Below are 24109 nucleotides of genomic sequence, written 5' to 3' on the forward strand. Positions count from 1 at the left end.
GCTGAGCTTGAATAATTACCATTAGCAAGTAAATGGCAGTGTTTACTCTTTTTTAAAAAAACAAAGCATAGTAATAAAGCTAAAACAAACAGTGCAAAGATACTAAAACCATTAGAAACTCAATGAATACCAGCTACCAGTTGAAAACAATATAAAAGTAACAGTAAATAAATGGCTTTTCAAGGCTTTTCTAAATCCTTTTAAAAATGGTATTATCTGGAACCCAAGAGTTGGCCCACTGCTGAAAAAGTATCTTCTTCAAACTCACCAGTCAGAGGCATGTTGGAAACGTGGGTTTTAGCATATTAAGACCTTTTTCAAAGTAACTTGAAAGCCACTGAAGGTTTTATACTTTAAAATCAGTACATTAGACCTGGAATCAAATTAGAAACCTATGCAACCCTGTAGTACAGGTATCATAGACAAGTTGGAATCTTCCAGCAGAGTTTCCCTACTTTGACTGGTTTAAATTCCAATTTGTTATTTGTTCTTCCTACAAATGCCTTCAGATACTGGTTCAATACTCCTGAGTTTCTATCAGTCATTATAAATGACACGTCTAGATAAGCATTATCCATAGTTTTAGGTCCAGATGGAAGGTTTCATATAGATGTTTAAAAGCACAGGAAACAGAATAAAGATCTGCAGCATGCCATGGGCTAATGATAATGGGATTGAGCAAAGATCTTCTAGCACAACTTTCTGAGACTGCTCCTTCAGGTAGAGCTGGAAACGTTATACTTTTTCCTAGCATCCCTTAGCAGCAATCCTGTTGTATTTTAACCATGAGAAGTATAAATTTGGGAAAGAGTAACTTTCATGGTAAGTTTTCTGATTGCTTCTAAATGGGAGAATGACAATATTGGTAAAGTTGCAAAGAAACTAAGCTGTTTGAAAAGATACTGAATTTTTTTTAATGAGGTATTGAAAACATTTTATTTGGGGAATGTTAAAATGAAATACAACATTATGAACAATTACAACCCAGGCCTGTTCCGTATGTTTCTGTTTACAGTATTTACAGATTGAAAAAGGCACTGGTTCTTGCAAGCAGAACACAAATCAGTATCATTCAAAAATTACATTGTTAACCTTCCTTGACTGCATTAACAAAGATCAAATCATTGTTCATCTCAAACTTCCTATCTTCTCAATGTAACTGACAGTCTTACAACTTTCTAGACATTTTAAACTTAGTATTCTTTGAAGAAACTCAGGAATTTTCCCCCTAGTAGTGCCTATACTTGACTGATATAAATTTGGAGGTATGAAATATAATAGATCCTAAACAAAATAACCATTGTGGACAGCAGTTTGAATCATTCATACCTGTTTCTGTGACTGCATGATTCACTCTTGGAGCAAAACAGAAATGAAGAAAAAATACTATATTCTTTTCTTTGTTTTCAGATCACGCTGTCACTGTGAAGAGGTAACTAATATGTCTTCATAAATTAAAGTTTTATTTTTGGCTTTTATTGGCTACTGTTTAACAGCTTACATTTGATCTACATAGTGGAGTTATTCCAATTCCCAACAATGTGTGAGACACAAACACACATATATTTAAATCTAGGCATCCAGATAGATTTAAATCACACAGATATTCAACAACTTGAGGATGCTGCCACCTGATGACCCCTTCTTTCAAAAACAGATTTTAAAAAAATCAGCTTTAAGGTCAGCACTGAAATGATTTGCAGATTTTGAGACTTTTAGAGACATTTTAAGAGAAGGAGATAATGAAAGAATGTTGAGCCCTGAGAGGACTTAAATTAAATGAATCAAAACTTGCCTTGATGATAATTCAGTCACCTGATGGTTTCTCGAATGCTGCAACTACTCTGTGTGCACATTTATTCCAAAATTACTAAATAACTTTTTACAAATTCTGGTAGCCTACTAATCAGGACTGAGTGGTGAAGTGTAAGAACTACAGCCTGAACTGGATACAGTAACAATGAAGATAATGCAACTTGACTATAAATATTGTGTGGGGCCAATAGGTTTCTTTATTTTATCACTTTATTCTGCTTTGAAATGGCAGAATTTATTCTTCTTCAAGTTTTTAACACATGCTTTAAGCTACAGGGATATGCCCAAATGCTACGAGGAATTCATACTTCTGGGGAATTAGAGATGTCTTGGAGATCTGTACTTTAATTGCAGTACATGTATGATGTAGTCAGAGCTTAAATTGGTTATTTGTCTCTTGGTTCAAACCATGTAGGAGACTCTTTAGAGCTCTGCATTCTTCACCTCCATTAAGCTAATCACAATCATGGCTTGGGTAATTTATGAACACCAGCTGTCAAGACACAAGGCACCCAGGAGAAAGAAGAGTACAACTTATGAAGAGACTGGTTTTGTGCATGATCAACTCTGCTTTAGAACAGAAGTGTTCATGTAAAAGCAGCTAATAGCTTCAGAAGTCAAATTGCTTTTAGAATAGCCTATAAATTACTCCAAATCAATGAGAATCAGCCATGCTTAACTGAATACAGCAATAAGTCCATCCAGGTTTTAAGAATATGGAGACTCTGTGCTGCATTTGATTAATGAATCTTTCTAGATGGCTCTGTGGCATCGTCTGAGGGATTGAATATAGAAATTCGTTCATATTACTAAAAGTGCCATTTTAAAAGGATACACTAATGAACTTACAGATCTATCCAAATATATCAGTATTCTTCTCTGAAATTCAGTGTTGGAAATAATTTCAAACTATCATTTATATTTGTTCCTGTTCCAATCATATCTGCCAAGGTAACTTTACATTACCCTTGTTCTTACATCCATGCACCTTACAAAGAGAAAGGAAGTCAAGTTATCTGACATGTAGAATTCCACCAATTTCAGTGATACAGGAAGAGAATTGATTTCAAAAATGTCCTATTAATACATTGTTTTTAGAATGAGAAAATGCATGGTGCCTCCTAGTTTTAAATGTCTTTCAATGAAAGACACTGCAGAAAATCTCAGCTCCTCAAATCTATATTTTCCCAATCTGTTCTGCAAAAGCCAGTCAATAACTGTGTTTTTGAACCTCACATTCAAAACTATTCTGCAGACAAATTGTTTTAAAAACTTACATCAAGATTAATATGCACATAATAAATATTGGGGGGGAGGCATAACCATGGCACAATGATCTATCATTTGTAAATGTACCCTATTTATAGCTTTTACTGTTTTGTGTGTTTCTTTAAATGAACAATTCTTATTTAAATTAGTTCATCAAAAGGGAAAATACTGAACTGTACAGATTTTGAAGCAAAGAGAAGCTGAGATGCATGTTCAAAACTATTCCTGTAATATACTGAAACTGATCTTTAAAAATTTGTTAAAAGATCAAAATTGAGAGAAAATGCCACAGGAATTCTGAAATATGCAGTTTTCTGCATCCTGGCTCAAAATCTTAATCAAGATTATCCTTTTCACCCGAATTATGGAATCCTGGGTAAGGGATTAGCTTTGTCCAATTTACATATTTAAAAAAAAAACAATAAAAGGAAACACTTCCTTAACTCTTCTCTAGGATTCCAATGAGAATTTGGACAAGAATGAAGCATCCTGCTAAGTCATCAGTACATACAATGTCCTTCACATTAAAACACCTGAATTTTCTGTTAAGCTGAGAATATATTTTTAAAACTACCCTGAAATTAAACAGTTTTTTCTCCAAATCTATGTTTAGTTTATGTATCTAAAACATTCTCCAGATTTTTTATCCTTCAGTTAATTTCCACATTCAGATAACTCTTTTACAAAACTTTTCTATCAACACAGTTTATTTTAACTCAGTTACCTTAAGGCAAAAGGTTTTTAATGAAATTTTGGGAACAGCTTCATTTACCATTGACGGATGGTAGATGAAATGCTAGTGAGAATATACAAGTTCAACCTTTAACAAATGTTCTGTAATACAATTCTTTCAAAACACTGAGTGTAAAATGCCAAAAATTAATCAAATAGCCCCCAAAGGCACAGTCCTCTGTCAGAATACCTTGTATAAGCCCCATTAAGTGAATAACTATATCCTGATATCACTCCCAGATTTCCATGAGACTTATGCAGAAGATACACCCTATGGGTTTGACCAAAGACCATGTTTCTACAAGTATCACAATTTAGAATTGGCCAAGGGAAATTTGCTCTGATGACATGCTCCTGCAAGTTTCAGGACTGTAAAATGTTAAAGGTTATGCACAGGAACTGCATGTGAATAACTTCTGTACTCAAGGCACTGCTTGGCTGCAATTTCAGCAATTTTCCTCAGATGTGAGAGCCTTTTCTCAGGTGTAGCATGTATCCTACATAACAAGTCAACAGTCATATTGTGCCTAGATAATTGCACACTGTTTTAATTGGATTTTTTTTATTCACTGATTACATGGCAGGTTTGGGTCATCTTAAGAGTGCAACAAACTTTTCTATCAGTAGGAAATAATAGGACTTTGGATGCAATTTTGTATTTTTTTTTTAGTGTTAGAAAATACTTCTTTTCTTGTACTTTGTAACTGCAATGGTTCATTCCCATGAAAATTAAACAATCCAAATATTAATAATAATATTAATAATAAAGACTTTCACAGAAAGCAGCATGCATAGTCTAGAAACAGTTATCGATACATTCTCTTGCCTCAGTCTCCAAAGAGGCTAAAAGTTTTCTTGTCTGGTCATACAGGAACCAAAAATACTTGATTGAGCCACATTTCTTTCCCCTGGAAAGGTTTATGCCCCAGTGTGCAAATGCTTTGCCAAAATTGGCATTCAAGGTTCATATTACTGAAGGCATGTAATTCTTCTTCCTGTCTCTTTGAAACACGAAGGAAAGTCCATTTTTTCTGAGCTTTAGCTTTTCTTAGCTGAATCAAAGCTTAATGTCCTGAGACTCTGACATTTTGGCAAGTGTTTTCTTTACTCGCAGGGCTGTGAGCCGAGAAGCAGGGTTGTGAGCCCAGCATTCAGTCATTAATTTTCCCATTTGTCTTAGGCACTGTGGAAAGGAAATAGGTATACATATATTTACATCTCTACACAAGCACACATAATACGCACACACACACAAACACCAGATTTTAATGCTGGCTACAGGTTGAATTATGCACTTGAAACTCATGTTTCTAATATAAATTTAATGCAATTTATCAAAAAACAATGCAGTGCCTGTAATACTGACCTCATATGCCCCTGGAGACTAGCACTGTCCATATAATCATTTTAAACCACCCACCTAAAAGCATCAGTTTATTCCAACTTGATACTGGATTTGTCATTTTTCATCGTATTCAGTTAACTGAACTGCACAGTCCTCAATCACTGACATTGCTAGGTAATGTACATCTATGCAAGGCAATACATGTGACAGTAACATTTATTTTGCTCATTTATGAATGTATGTATTTCTATGCCTAGCAACGCAGAAAACAAAGGTGAAGTAGCAGAACCAATTCAACTGTGAAGGTGGGAAAATAAACAGAATTAGGGCATCCTTTCCAAAAACAATACCATCTAACTGTTTCACACTATAACTGCATCCCTGTCTGGCTGGAACTGATAATTGTAGACAAAACATTTGGAAGGCATCACCTTGGGACAGCTATAGCTGGTCCTATGAGAAAATCTGGGAGAACTAAGAACTGGAGTTGGGAAAGAATTCTGAGGTTCCCTTGATCAAAACTTGGTAGAAAGGTTTATGGGGCTACAGCATACCACTTAGTTTTAAGTTTGAAACAAGCAAGCAATCAGCTTTCACATTTTTTTTTTTTTGCTCCAATCTCACTCATTGCTCCACCTTTCTTCTAGTTCCTGAATTTCTAAACTACCATCCAGTTTTTAAAATGGCAAATGCCAATCAGGGAGAGAGGGAGGGAAAAACCCCGAGCATGCTATATAGCACTGTTGATTATTTGGGCCATTTCAAAACACCACCAAAAACATCTATTAAATGTCCACCTCACTACTGCTACTAAGAATATTTCATAGGCCAGTGCTATATATTTGGAGTTACTTGTAGATGGAACACTTCAGTGCTACTGCAGAATCTATTCTAAATAAAGGCATTCATGTGAACAAGGAAATTACATGAAAATAGAGCCACAATATTTGTTCGTTTCTCTGATTCCTTCACATCAATGTTACTAGACCTTTGTGCGCAATCCTGTTCAGACGTGGCCTCTGAGAGAATCCCCCTCCCCCCCAAATGGGACTAGAACAAATGTGATTAATAACATTCAGGTAATATGTTTGTTCTTCAGGCATCTGATGGTTTTTCATCCAGCAGCAATCTGAGAGGGCCACACCTAAAACTTTGTAAGACAGTATGTGGTTAGAACAAATTTCCATCTTTGAACATTCCACGGTAAATTATTATTCCAAATTATTCCAGGAAGCACACAGATCTTCCCCTGCTCTAGTTCTCTTGCAACAAGTATTCAGTAGCATAGTGCCTCTTAAAATGTTGGGGATAGGAAGATGTTTCTGTGACTGATTTGAACTTACAATAAACAATTTGTGACTTATATAATATAGCCACTTACTTTCATGCTATTTTAAACCTGAGTTTGTGCTTAAATTGCTGAATATTACAAAGAAGCCAGTAAATGTAGGAAGCAAACATCTCTCTGGAATTTTTTGCAGTTTACTTGTTTCATTCTTTTTCCCCCCATATTTTTAAAAGCCCTTTTTGCCTATGCCCCCACCATCACTCACTCAAGATTGTTTACAACTCTTGCCATTTTTAAGTCTTTTTAAATCTAATTGCAGAATACTTAAGCGAAGACTGCTATTCCCAAATCACAGCTGTCTCCTACAATAATAGCATTACACTGTACCACTTAACAAGATTAATGACCTCTGCATAGCATCACCATAACTGTCGGCAGATTTGTCTGCAATACATCAATTACTGGTCTACTGATTCCAAAACACAATTTTGCTTCATTATAAATTCTCGGTGGAAAGTGTTCCAACTACTTCCTCCCTCCTCCCCTAAAGGAAAGTATCAGTATAGCTTAAAAAAAGCAATTTCCCATATTAATTTCCAAAGGTGGGAATAAGGAGCAGAAAACTCACAGCAGCCCCCTAGTACGCTGTTTAGTGGGCTTGTAAAATAATAGTTATGTATCTATAATCTCCACATAAAGAATTTAGCTAGGACTTAGCTGGGAGAATATAAAGGACACAGAAAAACAGAACCCACTAGATTAGTTCTCTGAGGAGATGGATCCCTAAATCACATGATCCAGTAGTTATCGAGCCCATTGTTGTTGTTTATTCATTTAGTTGCTTCCAACTCTTCGTGACTTCATGGACCAGCCCATGCCAAAGCTTCCTGTCGGTCGTCAACAACCCCAGCTCCCCCAGGAATGAGTCCGTCACCTCTAGAATATCATCCATCCACCTTGCCCTTGGTCGGCCCTTCTTCATTTTGCCCTCCACTCTCCCTAGCATCAGCATCTTCTTCAGGGTGTCCTGTCTTCTCATTATGTGGCCAAAGTATTTCAGTTTTGCCTTTAATATCATTCCCTCAAGTGAGCAGTCTGGCTTGATTTCCTGGACTATGGACTGGTTTGATCTTCTTGCAGTCCAAGGCACTCTCAGAATTTTCCTCCAACACCACAGTTCAAAAGCATCGATCTTCCTTCTCTCAGCCTTCCTTATGGTCCAGCTCTCGCAGCCATATGTTACTACGGGGAACACCGTGGCTTTAACTATGCGGACCTTTGTTGTCAGCGTGATGTCTCTGCTCTTAACTATTTTATCGAGATTTGTCATTGCTCTTCTCCCAAGGATTAAGCATCTTCTGATTTCCTGACTGCAGTCAGGATCTGCAGCAATCTTCGCACCTAGAAATACAAAGTCTTTCACTGCTTCTACATTTTCTCCCTCTATTTGCCAGTTATCAATCAAGCTGGTTGCCATAATTTGGTTTTTTTGAGGTTTAGCTGCAAGCCAGCTTTTGCACTTTCTTCTTTCACCTTCATCATAAGGCTCCTCAGTTCCTCTTCGCTTTCAGCCATCAAAGTGGTATCATCTGCATATCTGAGATTGTTAATGTTTCTTCCAGCAATTTTAACTCCAGCCTTGGATTCCTCAAGCCCAGCATGTCGCATGATGTGTTCTGCGTACAAGTTGAATAGGTAGGGTGAGAGTATACAGCCCTGCCGTACTCCTTTCCCAATCTTAAACCAGTCCGTTGTTCCGTGGTCTGTTCTTACTGTTGCTACTTGGTCGTTATACAGATTCTTCAGGAGGCAGACAAGATGACTTGGTATCCCCATACCACTAAGAACTTGCCACAATTTGTTATGGTCCACACAGTCAAAGGCTTTAGAATAGTCAATAAAACAGAAATAGATGTTTTTTCTGAAACTCCCTGGCTTTTTCCATTATCCAGCAGATATTGGCAATTTGGTCCCTAGTTCCTCTGCCTTTTCCGAACCCAGCTTGTACATCTGCCAGTTCTCGCTCCATGAATTGCTGAAGTCTACCTTGCAGGATCTTGAGCATTACCTTACTGGCATGTGAAATGAGTGCCACTGTTTGATAGTTTGAGCATTCTTTAGTGTTCCCCTTTTTTGGTATGGGGATATGAGTTGATTTTTTCCAATCTGATGGCCATTCTTGTGTTTTCCAAATTTGCTGGCATATAGCATGCATTACCTTGACAGCATCATCTTGCAAGATTTTGAACAGTTCAGCTGGGATGCCGTCGTCTCCTGCTGCCTTGTTATTAGCAATGCTTCCTAAGGCCCATTCAACCTCACTCTTCAGGATGTCTGGCTCTAGCTCACTGACCACACCGTCAAAGCTATCCCCGATATTGTTATCCTTCCCATACAGGTCTTCTGTATATTCTTGCCACTTTTTCTTGATCTCTTCTTCTTCTGTTAGGTCCTTGCCATCTTTGTTTTTGATCATACCCATTTTTGCCTGGAATTTACCTCCAATGTTTCTAATTTTCTGGAAGAGGTCTCTTGTCCTTCCTATTCTATTGTGTTCTTCCACTTCCACGCATTGCTTGTTTACAAATAATTCCTTATCTCCTCTGGCTAACCTCTGGAATTTTGCATTTAATTGGGCATATCTCCCCCTATCACTGTTGCCTTTTGCTTTCCTTCTTTCTTGGGCTACTTCTAGTGTCTCAGCAGACAGCCATTTTGCCTTCTTGGTTTTCTCTTTCTTTGGGATGTATTTTGTTGCCACCTCCTGAACAATGTTGCGAACTTCTGTCCAGAGTTCTTCCGGGACCCTATCTACTAAGTCCAGTCCCTTAAATCTATTCTTCACCTCCACTGCATATTCCTTAGGAATATTAGTGAGCTCATATCTAGCTGATCTGTGGGTCTTCCCTAATCTCTTGAGTCTGGTCCTAAATTGTGCAAGAAGTTCGTGATCTGAACTACAGTCAGTTCCAGGTCTTGTTTTTACCGAGTGTATAGATGTCCGCCACCTTTGGCTGCAATGGATGTAGTCAATCTGATTTTGGTGTTGTCCATCTGCTGAAGTCCATGTATAAAGCCGTCTCTTAGGTTGTTGGAAGAGAGTGTTTGTTATGCAGAGTGAGTCGTCTTGGCAAAATTCTATCAGCCTATGTCCTGCTTCGTTTTGTTCTCCCAGGCCATGCTTACCTGTAATTCCAGGTGTCATTTGACTGCCCACCTATTCCAGTCACCCGTGATGAAAATAACATCTCTTTTAGGTGTGTTGTCTAAAAGTAGAGCAGTTCTATGAGGTGCTGCAGATCCTCATAGAACTGCTCTACTTCAGCTTCTTCAGCATCTGTGGTTGGGGCGTATATTTGGATCAGTGTCATGTTAGATGGCTTGCCCTGAATTAGAATTGAGATCATCCTATCGTGTTTTGGATTGTATCCAAGCACTGCTTTAGCCACTTTACTATTAATTATGAAGGCTACTCCATTTCATCTGTGGTCCTCTTGTCCACAGTAGTAGATCTGGTGGTCATTTGATGTGAAGTGGCCCATTCCAGTCCATTTCAGTTCACTGACGCCCAAAATGTCAATCTTTAATCTTGACATCTCACCAATAACCACATCCAATTTGCCCTGGCTCATAGATCTTACATTCCAGGTTCCAATGGTGTGTTGATCCTTAGAACATCGGATTTGCCGTTCACCACCAGCACCGTCGGCCGCTAGCCGTCCTTTCGGCTTTGAGCTAGCTGCATCATCACGTCTGGGGCTAGTTGAACTCATCCTCTGTTCCTCCCCAGTAGCATTTTGACCATCTTCCGACCTGGGGGTCTCATCTTCCGATGGTATACCGACATATCTCTGGTTGTACTGATCCATTGAGTTTTCACGGCAAGAATACTGGGGTGGGTTGCCATTACCTTCCCCAGGGATCGCATTTAGTCTGACCTCTCTGTCATGACCTTCCCGTCTTGGGTGGCCCTTCACGGTTTAGCTCATGGCATCATTGAGGTGCTCAAGCTCCAGCACCACGACAAGGTAATGATCCTTTGCTGAAGATCGAGACCATATTCTTGCCTAAAAGTACTGTACTAAAAGCTAGGCTTTAGGGCTGGATGGTTGCTTTGTTCGTGAGAACAAACTATTACAATATTTTCAAGCAAATATGTCAAGCCACTGGAGCAGAGTACACTGTAAAAGTTACTATTTTTATTTATTAAGGTAACAATGCCCTTAAGTTCTGCTGGACTCCTTCACAGCAACAATCTGGCAATGGTTTGGAAGTGGCTTTTCCACTTCCTTTTTCTGGGATGTTTTTCAATTTCCCACTCTAAACCTCTGGTTTTCCATGATGGTTTCCCATGGAAATACTAACCAGACATTGTTGTTATTAAATTTACATTCTTCCTTCTAGGCACTCAAGACACTGAATACTGCAGTATTTTTCTCATTTATTTTCACAAGCACACTGTTCTGAGGAAAGGGTGCCTAAAAAGTAGTGAGTTCCATGGCGGAGTGGAGACTTACACCTGAGTAATTATCCATGGGACAATTCACATGCAGGACTATCAGTTGTACCCTGAATGGAAAGCAACCCACAGAACCTCCTTGAAGAAAAATGGAATCCACTCTTAGCTGTTGCTGGAGTACTGTATGATATGCACTCCAGGTGACCTTAAAACATTGATTTTTATTGTTTTTTTAATTTCTGAATTAAAAAGCACCTTCACGTTCTGAGGTCCAACCAACAGCTGTTAAGAACAGGCCCTTTTCTATTTTGACTTCCAGTTTTTGGAACAGCCATCCAAATCAAATTCCTCAGGCCCCATTTGTTTGTTTGTTTGCTTGCTTGCTTGTTTGTATAATACACCACACATCTTGCTATAGAAGTGACTCTGGGCAGCTTACAAATAAAAGTCATAAACACCATTAAGAAAATATAAAATATACAAAACATAAAAGAAGGTAAAAGAGGAAAACTGAAAGGCAGATAGTACGTCTTCAAACCACCAACATATACCTTTAATTTACTGAAAAACTGCTTTTTCAACCAGAATGTTTTTCTGGCTTATTTTAATATTGTTCCCTTTAAAGGTGTTTCATATGTTATTTATAATATTGAGGATGATATGTGATTATTCACTTACCTTGATTTTATTTGGGGAAAAAAGTATGGGGTAATAAATCAACACATCTATATACTGCTAAAATTCTTGTGTCTGTTTCTAACCTTCAATTGGGCGAAACAGTACATCATAGGGCAACAAATTTTGAACCAAGGTACCTCAAAAGGGCTGATTTACAGAATGCATCCAAAATCTAGGACCCATTACTCCTGTGGGATTGAAATTTGGTGAAGCTGTGGCCACTTTAGCACTGTTGCACTGTCACCACTTCAGCACCACCACACTGTCCCAGTCAGGTGATTGTCATTTTCAACCGTCCCTGACAGCTTCCCACAAGTCAATGGGGAAGCTGTCAGGAAGTCTAAACTAAATTGCGATTGCTGACACTCCCTGCCACCTTCCCACAAACGAAGTCAGTGGGGAAGCTGGCAGGAAGTTGCAAGTCCAAGGCCAACAGGCAGGTTAGGAGCTTCTGCCAGGTGGGGGAGGGATGCACAAGACATGAGGCAAGGGTCAGGGAGGGTGCGTGAGGGTGTGGCGTGGGTCAGGGAGGGAGGGAGAGAAGATTTATGATGCTCCCTGCCAGCTTCCCACAAGGAAAGTCAATGGGGAAGCTGGCAGGAAGTCAGAAGTTGCTCCTACTGCTTTTTTGCCTGCCTGTGGTCATTCTATTTCTCTGTTTAGGTAAGGAAATATCTCTGAAACGATGACCCAACAGGTCACAGGTTGTCTAGCCTTTTTTGAAAATGGACCATCCTGCAAGTGTGAGATGATATGAAGGTTTCAAATTCTTTCATTCTTGCGGAAGGTGGAAAACTCAATTACTCATGGATATCTGCAGTTTCATCATAGTCTCTTTCTGTTCCTACATTTCATAAAAGGGTTTCCAAAAGGATCCAACAATGGATTGATTGAAGAGAAAATATCTCCCTAAAGCAAGGGCAATGTCCTATCATTTAGGTATTCCTTTTCTTCTCTTTAAGCACTTGATTCAAATTATTTAAAAAATTACACAGAAATGGGATGAAACCACTTTCCTAGTTTTGAAAATGTTCTCCTTACCTCATCACTGCTCCACCTATTGGGAAACGAAGGCCGTAATTTCTTGATACATACTATTTCCCTCATGTCTTCATATGAAGGGTCACTTGAAACAAGATCATGATAGGGAAGCTGGTATTCTTCAACAATACCTAGCAGGGAGATCATTTGGCAAATATATAATTTTTTTCTAATTGAACATTCCTGTGGGTTTAAGAACTCACAAGTTTAAATGAAGCTCAACAAACTTGTTTATTATTATTATAATATAAAATATTATAAGATTAGATTAGATTAGATAAACTATATAGGTGGTAGCAGGAAAAATCAACCTATATTTTGTTCTGACTATTCTCATTCAATATGATAAAAGAATTTGCTGTAGGAAGTCTTTCAAAGGAGAAGAAAAATTTGGCAAAATGCTCATGTTGGAGTGTGTTGTTCTCAAAAATATTTACTGATGAGAGAGGTCCAAGGAAAATGTGTGAAGTACTATATTCCATTGCACAATCATCAATAGTCAATAGTCTGCAACTTTCCTTACTTTGATTAAATCCCAAGCGGGGAGATAAGACAGCTCCTCCCCGTGCTCTTTTCAACATTGAGGCAATCTTGCTTTTTGAAGAATTCTTAGTGAATTTTCTTTCCTCTGAAGAAATCCAAAGAAATTATTCACCCAATTTCTACATGTTTAATAGAAACCTCTAAAAGGCTATTTGTGCACAGCTTTGGTGGGAGCAAACTAGGGGCAAAATTTCACATTTACCTCTAATATATGTATAAAATGCCTTGAAAGCAACATGAGATGTCACACAGTGCTACTCCCCCAGGCTCTATCCATGATTACAGGAAGAGGCTACTTTTCTGATTGCCAATGGTCATTATAGACTTAACACCACTACCTCCAATGGAGAGAAGTTTTAATTTTCATACTTTCTATATTGGGGAGTTAGTTTAAACTCTACTCAATGCCTGTCAATGGCTTAACATACTCATTTCCTTTAATTTTCTGGTGAAAATTCATGGAAACCATGCTGCCATTATTCAACCTAATATCAAGTTTTGACAGTGCAGTCTTCAAGATGCTGGGCATTGGAAAAAGCGTCTTAGAAGCCTATCACCAGCCATTCTTCTTCTAAGGCAACTGAAGACATCTTCTCATAGTCAGGTGTATGTTCGTTATTACTATCCAAGCCATATGGAAATGCAATCCCTGTTCAGTTCTTCATAACAAATAATTTGGTTGCAATACCTCCATTGTAAAAGAATGGTACTTTGTGCAAAGCTGAAGGCACTTTCCTAGTTATCAATTTACAAGTCTCATGACCAAAACTTTACAAAGAAAATTGGATCCTGGTCTTTTGTTGTGAGATTAATCTGCACACTGATTTTTAGTAATCAAAAGTGTTAATAAAATACCCAACTTCCTTTTTTAGGTCGCTTCAGCTTAATAGATCTGCACATTATACCCTTTAAAAGGGTTACTACAATGTGCAGATTTCACTTTACAAACTTTTGTACATCAAACAGTCATATGAAAAAGAATACAATAAAGTAGAAGATTTAGAGTTAGCACTCCAAATCTTCTTGAATCTGGAATTAATCTTATATCAGGATAATACTGTTCTGTCCTATGCAGTTGCAGGCATTCTAAAGCCAACTAACACCTGCTAATGCCTATCTTTCTGCTCTTAAATCTAAGTAATCTCCTTGTTAATCATGGTACCTAGGCAAAATCAACTTCATTGTATTTTTGTTCAAATAACAGCTGTGCTCTTGCTTTAGCAGTAATTTTTATAACCACAAGAGTTCCCATAAATGAGCTCCAAATTCCCATTACGATTATGAAATATTGCATCTTTAAAAGAGTCTATTAAAATACAGAATAAATCTTTATGGCTAAATAAGACCTTACAGAAAAAGGAATAATAAGTCCCAGGAGTAGAAACGGACTTAGTTTAGTGCCAGCAATTCTTTAAAAGAAGCTATTGTAATTCTTTTTTCTCCCTTGTTTTTTTTAAAAAAAAAAGGAAGGAAGGATACACAAACATTTTCTGGGGAATAGTTTGTGTTCATTGGTGGCAGCAAAAACAAATTCTGTGGCACTTAAAACTCTAACTAATAAATTTTAACATGAACTTTGTGTTGTAGATACAGTCCATGAAAGCTGATGGTATAATGTTAAAGGCATGCAGCCATGTCTAAATATTTACCTCCTGAAACACATCTCCTTGCTATTTCCCAAAGGATGAGCCCAAAGCTGTACATATCAGCCATAATGTATGATTGAAAGTGATTTCGATTCAAACTTTCATCCAGCACCTCAGGGGGCATGTAACGTTTTGTTCCTACTCTGGTGTTTGGTGGGATATCCACTTCATTTGTATCACTGGAAAATGGAGAGTAGCAAAAAGACACAAGAATTAAGTATGCAAAAAGTTTCTCTTCAAAAACTAAAATTGCTTATGAAAGAGAAACACCCACACCTGTCCAAATTAAAACTATATCTGTGCAAGTCATATATTAACATATAATCTCAATGGAAATTATTCTTACAAAGAAAGCTTGTCAAGTGCTAACCAAATGCTCATTTTTAAACAAAATCCCTACCCAGTGTTATATTAAGCATTCAATTGCAAAACCAGAAAAGAGGGAAAAAAGAACTCAGCAGAGGATGCTGGAGACGTTTTTGAGAATTTGCTGGCAATAAATTGGGATGCTGATGCCAAGGATTACAATTATATTTCTCTTACAGATATCTTAAGGTGCCTCAGATTCTAAGGCTTTCAGGGGGATAATAAAAAGCTAAGGAATTAGTATTCATTATCTTAAGGAAGATACAGATACAAGAACACCTATCTAATAAAAACGCTTAGGAGCTGTACCATTTATATTACTGTATCTCTGCATCACCATCACCTTAGACGCATCTGTGCTGTGGCAGTTTAATTCAAACTACTGAAAAGGACAATCTTCAGTTTGAAAATTTATTAGTTGAAGTAGGTTTATTCTCATAATGCCACAATTCATACACTCTCCCACCCTGCTCCTTCTGGTGGGGTAATATCATCATGGGACAGCTTCCTGCAGCCTTCTGAAAGGGTAGCAGGCTTAGCTGCGGCACTCAAATTCTCAAACATTGCTCACCCCTAGAGTAACATATCATAGATTGGTTGCCAGCTAGAATGAACTATGGAGTCCTTGGTGCTCTCTGAGCCTTGTTGCTTTCTTGCAGACGTTTCATTGCCAGACAAGGCAACATCTTCAGTGCGAAAAGGAAGTGGGCCTTGCTCTCTGTTTATTACTGTCCAGCTTGTGTTGGTGGAGGTGTTGTTCTCTCCTTGGGAGTTCCTTGATTGGGCTGTTGTTTGGTGCTTGGTTGATTGACTGAGTTAATAGTTCCTTGATTAAGGTATAATGTACTGTTTGATTGTTCATCTGCTGTTAATCCTAGTGTTAATCTTTGCAAAGGTTAACACTAGGATTAACAGCAGATGAACAATCAAACAGTACATTATACCTTAATCAAGGAACTATTAACTATTAACTAGGTCAATCAACCAAGCACCAAACAACAGCCCAATCAAGGAACTCCCAAGGAGAGAACAACACCTCCACCAACACAAGCTGGACAAACTATGGTATATAAACAGACAGCAAGGCCCACTCCCCTTTCGCACTGAAGATGTTGCCTTGTCTGGCAATGAAACGTCTGCAAGAAAGCAACAAGGCTCAGAGAGCACCAAGGACTCCATAGTTCAACCCTGAGCTACAAATATTCACTTAGAATGAACTATTCCCAGCATTCCCCCCCCCCCAGATGTTCATTTCAGGGATATGTACAACCTTCCCCCCACTTTTCCTTTAAAAAAACTTTTAACAAACTAGCTTCATTAAGAAAGGCAATATTTTACCCACCTAATGAATTTAACCGCCAGACCAAGGTCTGCTATACAGCAAGTGCCATTCTTCTTCACCAGAATGTTTTTACTTTTGAGGTCCCGGTGAGCAATGGCTGGTTTGCCTTGGGTGCTAAAGATCTCAGTATGCAAGTGACACAATCCACTGATAGATGAGTATGCCAGTTTTAGCATAGCTTTTGTATCTAAGGTAGTAGATTTCAGATAATCATACAGGGATCCATTCTCATGATAATCTGTGATAAGATAAAGCTGTGTCCAAGATCCAGTCCCTTTAATATCTGCAGCAATGAATCCTGTAAAGGAAATTAAGACAAGACTTTTCTAACATCATCAGTACTTTTAAGAAACAGCAAATCCAGTTTCCTTTGCACTGCATGCAGCACCCTATGCTCAGTAAATCCAAAGTTCATTAGAAAGTGATAGATCCCAATTTGTTTGTATCTAATCCAAAAGTACATTAATGCATTCAACTGTTTTTGTCATCATAACACCATATTAGCTATAGTTAAGGATATTAAGCCAAAATGGAATTGTAGGATGGGTCTATATCATATAAAGAAGTATCCCCTCCTTTATCTTACACTTATAACACAATAAGATTAGCTATCAGCCAACACTATTTAAACACTATCTGTGGTGTCCAATACTTATGAAAAAAATGTTTGTTGAATTAGTCTCATCTTAATATCACAAGAAACATACTTGATAGTCTTTAAAACCTTAGCCATTGATTTCTTAACATGGGATAGTCCAACTTTTTATTCCAGGATTCTTATTTATATATTTTACAATAATTTTAACTCAGCTCAATCACATCACTACTGGAAAAAAAGGAAAAAAATGTTTTCATTTAACTGCCATGTGATCTTCTGAAAGCTTCTGCTTCTGAACTAATGAAAGCTTCCTCTGTAGAGGAACACCTGGAATTATCATTACCTTCTTTGCTTACTATTAAGGATTCCAGCTTATTGTGACAAACGCAGAACATAGTCCTGTACTGTAAATCTTAGAAATCTCACAAGAATGCTAGATTATTGAGATAAATGAAAATGGAAACCCAACTATAACCAGTTTCAATTGCAAGTTTATATTCTGGCTGCAATGATGAAATCTCAAATACTCATTTTTCCATGAAAGCTGCTACAGGTTGTTCTTGTTCAAAAACATGGTAAAATCTGGAAGAAAGATAATGTGGGATAGGGATTCTGCTTGAAAACAATGTCCAACCTCATGGAAAGGGTAACCTTTTTGGAGCTATAATCAGGAAAGTGAGTAATTATTTTTATCTTTTATCTCCTTTTCTCTTCTACCTCTTCCTCCCAATTCAAACTGCCATGCAGAAACAGACAGCTCTTCCCATGTTAGAACTAATTACTTGTGAGTGTTCTCATTCTTTCCACTGCTCCATTCATGACATTATTTCTATCCTTTCCAAGGTTTTAACGAAGTGCATTGTATCTCCTTCCATTATTCTATCCATTTCAGTCCCCATACACTCCATGGACTGCCTGCTTCCTCCCTTAAGTTTTATGTTGTGTAGGGCTTTCCTCTTCCTCTCCCTTGAAATCAGAAGACTGCCACAGATGATGTAGGTGATGGAAACAAAGATCTTGTTTTCTTCTCTGCATAGTTTAATGCAAAAGTACAGAGTTCAGGACAGACTCCTATGTTTTGGTCATAGGTCTTTAACCTCAAGGGAAGCTAATGTTTGTCAACACATTTAATAGTGTTATTGGTGCTTCTGGTATGGATTTTTTCTTGTAAGTTCAATTTAAATAAATACGCCCTGGATGCTGTGATTAAATTAGGAGTTAGAGAAGTGTATCTGCATTTTCCAGAAGTCTCAAGGTACTAAAAACTGGAATCCATTTCCAGTCTCTATGCTAATGGAAGTCAGTAAAAGTAGGGTTGGTTTACTGTCACAGATGAGAATGGTTCGCACTGCATATCTTTTTGAATTAGAGCATTTTAAGGTCAAGGTGCTAGGATACTTAACATTTTCAACAAAGTCATACCTTCTCCAGGAACATCTCAGATTGCTCCACACTGTACATTTCCTGCACAAAACTTCACATGTACAAAACTAGAAGCACCTTATGTTGAACTCTGAAGACTGGATGTTGATCTAGAACACCTATTAAATTTTTGCAATTGGTTTTTTAGGTTTATTGTCTACATTTGAAATTTGTATCATAACAGATAAATGTAGAGTAAAAGAAGAAAATCTCAAATTTTAAAAATTGAGAAATTTCATATTTGCCTTTGCTGAGTCTAGTGTCTTAACAGCCAGGAACCACGCTGAGACAAGGAATGGGTCTCTAGTGCTTTATTACTGCTACTTTAGACAGAAAATCCTAACAAACTGAAGAAGCGTGGGAAAAACCCAGACAGATAAACCCCAAAAGTTAAGGCGGGTCTGATCTGTGTCTCTTTGAATGGCTGCTTAACTCCTCAGTACTACGCATGCGTTTTCCCCCCTGGATAGGGGGCCCCTCCTGCTCACCATCAGTACTCATGACATCTAGGCTGAGTATATTGCTAAAACCAACAACATGAGAAATAATTTAAAATTCACCGGTACCTTTCCAGTTCTCTCACTTGTGAGTTGAAATTGAATTGGGAAAATTAACCTGCATTATGAAAGTTACTTGCATAGAAGCAAAATCCAAATATTTCGTGCATACGGTTCACAGCAGTGACAAGTTTGTCTGTTTTTGGAAAACAAATCGAAGTAAATGGTCTAGTGGCTAGTCTTCAAAACCCACACAAATCACCTAGTGTGTCCTTGCTCTGCTGCAGTACTGCAGGAGTATCTCATGTGGCTTTTTTCTAAAATAATGAGCAGACATGGTTAGGGGTTATGTTAAAGCGAAGAAAATGGACAACAGAGCTGGTGTACACACTTACTCTCTCTCGCTTTCTCTAGTAGTTGCAAAGCATCTGTTCTGTTTTTACCTCTTTTTGAAGAGATATCAACCAACATGTTCACCTGAGGAGAGTGGTAACAAATCTTTGAAACCTACTTAAAATGGCCCACAAAAACTTTCAATGTAGATGCTGGGAGTGCTGCTTTAAGCCATAATCTTAGGTTGGTTAATGGACTTTGCAGCAAGAGGGAGCTGAGAAATGGCCGGTCCATTCTGTCAAGCTAGTGGAAGACCAGCTTCAGCAGCAGCAGCAGCTATTTCATCATAATAAAGTAGCAATGGGATGGGGAACATCAACAATCCACTTCTCTGAAGGACCTAGTTCTATTAGTTTCTCCTTCTCTTCTTTTCTGAAGGGTAAAGTGTATCTAGCTGATCTTTATACAAGAACTACTGAACTTGAAGAATTGGTATTTAGGCTATTTTCCCTCCCTGCTCTTTTTCCTATTTGAATCATTACTGTACAATTCAAACAAGACTGTAATTGATTATATGTAACTTGTTATCATTACTACTTGAGGAATGGATAAAAAAAACTTCAGTTAAAGATATAAATACTGATACTGCTGAAACAACACATAGCCCTTCTCATCTTTGAATTCTTGGACATTTACTGAACTAAAAAACAATCTACTATTAGTTTTAAAACACATGCATGCCCACACACACAATGTGGAGACCTCACTCCAGGCCTCAATCATAACTGCTTATATTTAGCCATGCCACTCACCCAAAATATTTTCATGCCTCATCAGGACAGTCTGATAGATTTCTGTCTCTCGAAACCAGCTGGCTTCCTCTGTGGTGAAGAAAACCTTGACAGCCACCTTTTCTCCTCGCCACTTTCCCATCCAAACCTCTCCATAGCGACCTTTGCCAATCTGCTTCACCATCTGAATCTGCTTTGCTATAGTCCTCTGTACCTGTCAGACATAAGATGTTGGAATTACAACAGCTTTCTACTAGACACGATCTTTGCAACTCAACTCCTTTGCAACTTGCTCATGAACTAAAAATATTACCACAGACCTGCAAGATCAGACTAAAGGCTTATCTAGTCCAGCATTCTTTTCCCATTGTGGCCAACAGATACCTTGGATAGGCCAAAATCAGGACATGAATATGCTTTCAGTTGTGTTCACTAACAACTGATATTCAGATACCTAGTAAGCTTCTATGGCTAAACAGAGATCTGAACTTGATTTTCCCTGGTCTTAACCATTACACAAAACTGACTCTCATACACTAAGAACCGTTTAGGTAAAGGTTTCCCTTGACATTAAGTCCAGTCGTGTCTGACTCTAGGGGGTGGCGCTCAGCTCCATTTCAAAGCCGAAGAGCCGGCGTTTGTCCGTAGACCCTTCCATGGTCATGCGGCTGGCATGACTAAGTGGAACGCTGTTACCTGCCCGCCAAAGAAGGCAGGTACCTATTGATCTACTCACATTTGCATGTTTTAAACTGCTAGGTTGGCAGGAGCTGGGACTAGCAACGGGAGCTCACCCCGTCACGCGGATTCGAACCGCCGACCTTCTGATCAGCAAGCTCAGCAGCTCAGCAGTTTAACCCACAGCGCCACCACGTCCCTTGCCTTCTCTAAATCCGTCACTGATTTAGTTGCACCAGATAGCCCTAATTTTCTATATAGTGATCAATAAAAAATAAAATTCGACCTCATCAAGATTTAATGGACATTTATCAAGTCTCCCTTTACTCACTTTTCTTTTTCTAATTTTCACAAGCTTGTCTCCAATGTTACCTATGATTACAAGATGTCTGCTTAAAGATGCCTCTCCAATATTTTTATATCAATTAATCCCCAGAAGTTCACCCTGAATATTCACAGTTGTGAAAACTCACTTCTAGGAATTCAAATTCTTTCAACTTGTTTCATAAATGAAATTGAAGTTTAAAAATACAAAAAATACAAAAATTAAAATAAAATGAAGTTGTTAGTTTTAAAAATGGACAAAATATGAACAAATTAATAAAACAAAAGTAAGAACTGAGGGCCATATAACTGGGATCTCCTTAACTGTTCACCTGTCAAATATAGAATTATGTCCTGTATTTTTACATGAAAGGCTAATGCTGTTATTTTCTTTAGTTGAGATACAATACAAACAATATGCTTTGTTTGAATGGTGTAAGTTGTTATATTTTATTTATAGGACTATTATTATGATCTCAATACTCTTTCCTTACCAACAGAGGGAGCCCTGAACCACTTCCTGAGCTTTGAGACTGTTCAATGAGATCTTTCAAGGATTCTCCTGGTGGAATGTAAGTCTCATCTTGTTCAAGTCCAATGCTGTAATGAGGAGGTTGTCTGCTTTCTTGCCTTTTATACCTGCAGGTGTATATATAAGAATCACTACAGGTGATGCTACCAAGACTGGCTGCTCATGAATACCAAGCAAATCTGTGTGTTTCAAATACTACCATTTTTCCATTGTTAAATGCTACGCAGAATTTGGTATGTTCAGGGCATCATGACACTGTTGTTTACTTGTACGCTTCTCATTATACACATACATACATTACATCTCTCTGATTACATTTAACAACGAGTAAAAAGTTTATTGGCTTTGCTGAAGCTTGCAGAACTCTCTGTTCCTTTTTAAAGGAACAGAGTTTTCTCTGCAGTTTTGGTAGAGGACATAATTTAAATCTAAATTTTCGTAAAGGAGAAGAGGCTTTCACCGTGACCATGGTACTCCTGATCTTTACTGTCATCTGCCTGCACTGAAAGTGTGTAAATGTTCCTACTTCAATTACTCTCACTAGACAGACACGGCAAGTAATTTTGCTGAATCAATACCAAAAGTCTCCATTGACCACAACCATTTAGCTACGGTCTTTAAAAAAAAACAAGGATGCACAGAAGAAAACGGGAAATAAAATGGGGGGGGGGGAGCAAAACAAAACAAAATACAGATGATTATAGTAAAGTAAAGGTTTCCCTTGACGTAAAGTCCAGTCGAATCCGACTCTAGGGGGCGGTGCTCATCTCCGTTTCTAAGCCTTGGAGCCGGCGTTGTCATAGACACTTCTGGGTCATGTGGCCAGCATGACGACTCGGAACACCGTTACCTTCCCGCCGAAGCGGTACCTATTGATCTACTCACATTTGCATGTTTTCGAACTGCTAGGTTGGCAGGAGCTGGGACTAGCAACGGGAGCTCACCCCGCCGCGCGGTTTCGAACCGCCAACCTTCCGATCAGCAGCTCAGCGGTTTAACCCGCAGCGCCACCGCGTCCCTACAGATGATTATACTTGTCTATAAATCAAAAATGGATCCTGGATGACAGCTTGGTGTTTAAGCTGAACTCCACACTGAAAAATTTATGTTAGTGATCTATATTGTTTCAAATTATGGAGCATGTATAGTGATTTGTTTAAGAAATGAAAATGTTTTTACTTATTTATGAAATTTATGTAAGTGCATGAAACCAGGTGGATTCCATGTATTAAACGCAGAATTTAAGTATTAAAAACAATACAAAACAGGAAAAAAATAAATTGGTGACTAAAATATAAAGCTAAAAATTAGGAAATTGTAGAAGTGGTATCAATATATAACAATTAATCCCCAGAAGCCCTCTGAAAATTTTCACCTTGTTCCAGGAGACCATGATGGTAGGGGCTATATGTGTTTCAGATGGCAAGCTATCCATGAGAAAGTGAAAGTGGAAGGTCCCCTGTGCAAGCACCGAGTCATGTCTGAGCCTCTGGGGGGATGCCGCTTTTGCACGTTTTCTTGGCAGACTATAGCAGGGGTGGTTTGCCATTGCCTTCCCCAGTCGTCACCTTCCCTGGGTACTCATTTTACCAACCTTGGAAGGATGGAAGCCTGAGTCAACCTGAGTCGGCTGCCCGAGAGAGAATCCAGCTTCCACCGGGATCGAACCCGGGTCATGGGGAGAATTTCAGTTGCAATGCTGCCACCTACCACTCTGCACCACACAAAGCACATCCATGGGAAAGGGGCTGCTAAGGAGAACACCTACCACTGGGCACCCACACTACATTCCTCCTGGTAGGTGGGAATCCTCAGCAGGTCCTCCTGAATCATTCAAGTAGGTCAGAAAGAAACTATTGGGGAACATAGTCCCTAAGACACCCACACACTGAGCCATGTAAGGCTTTATATATAATAGTCTGTCCCTTTAACTGCACTGGAAACATACTTGTAACCACTGAGCATATGTGCCGCTGCATTCTGGACCAGAAGTTTCTGAGTGGTCTTCAGGTGCACTTCCATTTATAGTGAGTTACAATAATTTAATCAAGACATAAGAGCATGAATGACAGTCTTTGGTTGTTGTTTCTTGTTTTAGGTAAGCCTGCAAATGGTGAACCAGCCAAGGCTGTGCAAGGGCTCTTTTGGCCATGATGAAACAGGAGCCCTAGGTCCAGGGGAACCCCAGACTGTGAACCTGCTCTTTCTGGGGAAGCACAACCCCATCAAGGATGAAAGATGATAGAATCCTGGAATCAGTCAGCCTCAGTCTCAACAACCACTAGGTCTTGTTTGGGTTGGGTGTGACTCTGTTTTTCCCTATTCAAACCCTGACAGCTTCCAGACACCAGAGCATGACTTCCACCATGTCCCTCAATGGGCCTGGGGTGGATATATACATGCTGATGAT

The 24109-nt window shown here is 38.6% G+C and overlaps 2 protein-coding genes across 2 annotated transcripts in view; both read right to left on the reverse strand.

The window, feature by feature from the left end:
- Nucleotides 1-24109, reverse strand: part of PDLIM5 (PDZ and LIM domain 5) — a 705552-nt gene that overhangs the window by 290685 nt on the left and 390758 nt on the right. The window lies entirely within an intron of this gene.
- BMPR1B (bone morphogenetic protein receptor type 1B) overlaps nt 925-24109 on the reverse strand; it is a 133726-nt gene continuing 110541 nt past the window's right edge. Inside the window, exons 7-12 of the mRNA XM_063310102.1 lie at nt 21662-21806; nt 20187-20379; nt 16525-16822; nt 14820-14995; nt 12628-12758; nt 925-4999 (exon numbers count right to left, since the gene is read on the reverse strand). Coding sequence (XP_063166172.1) covers nt 4874-4999; nt 12628-12758; nt 14820-14995; nt 16525-16822; nt 20187-20379; nt 21662-21806 — 1069 coding nt within the window. The 3' untranslated portion in view covers nt 925-4873. The remainder of the gene's footprint in view (nt 5000-12627; nt 12759-14819; nt 14996-16524; nt 16823-20186; nt 20380-21661; nt 21807-24109) is intronic.

The sequence above is a fragment of the Candoia aspera genome, chromosome 8, assembly GCF_035149785.1.
Source record: "Candoia aspera isolate rCanAsp1 chromosome 8, rCanAsp1.hap2, whole genome shotgun sequence".
Lineage (NCBI taxonomy): Eukaryota > Metazoa > Chordata > Lepidosauria > Squamata > Boidae > Candoia > Candoia aspera.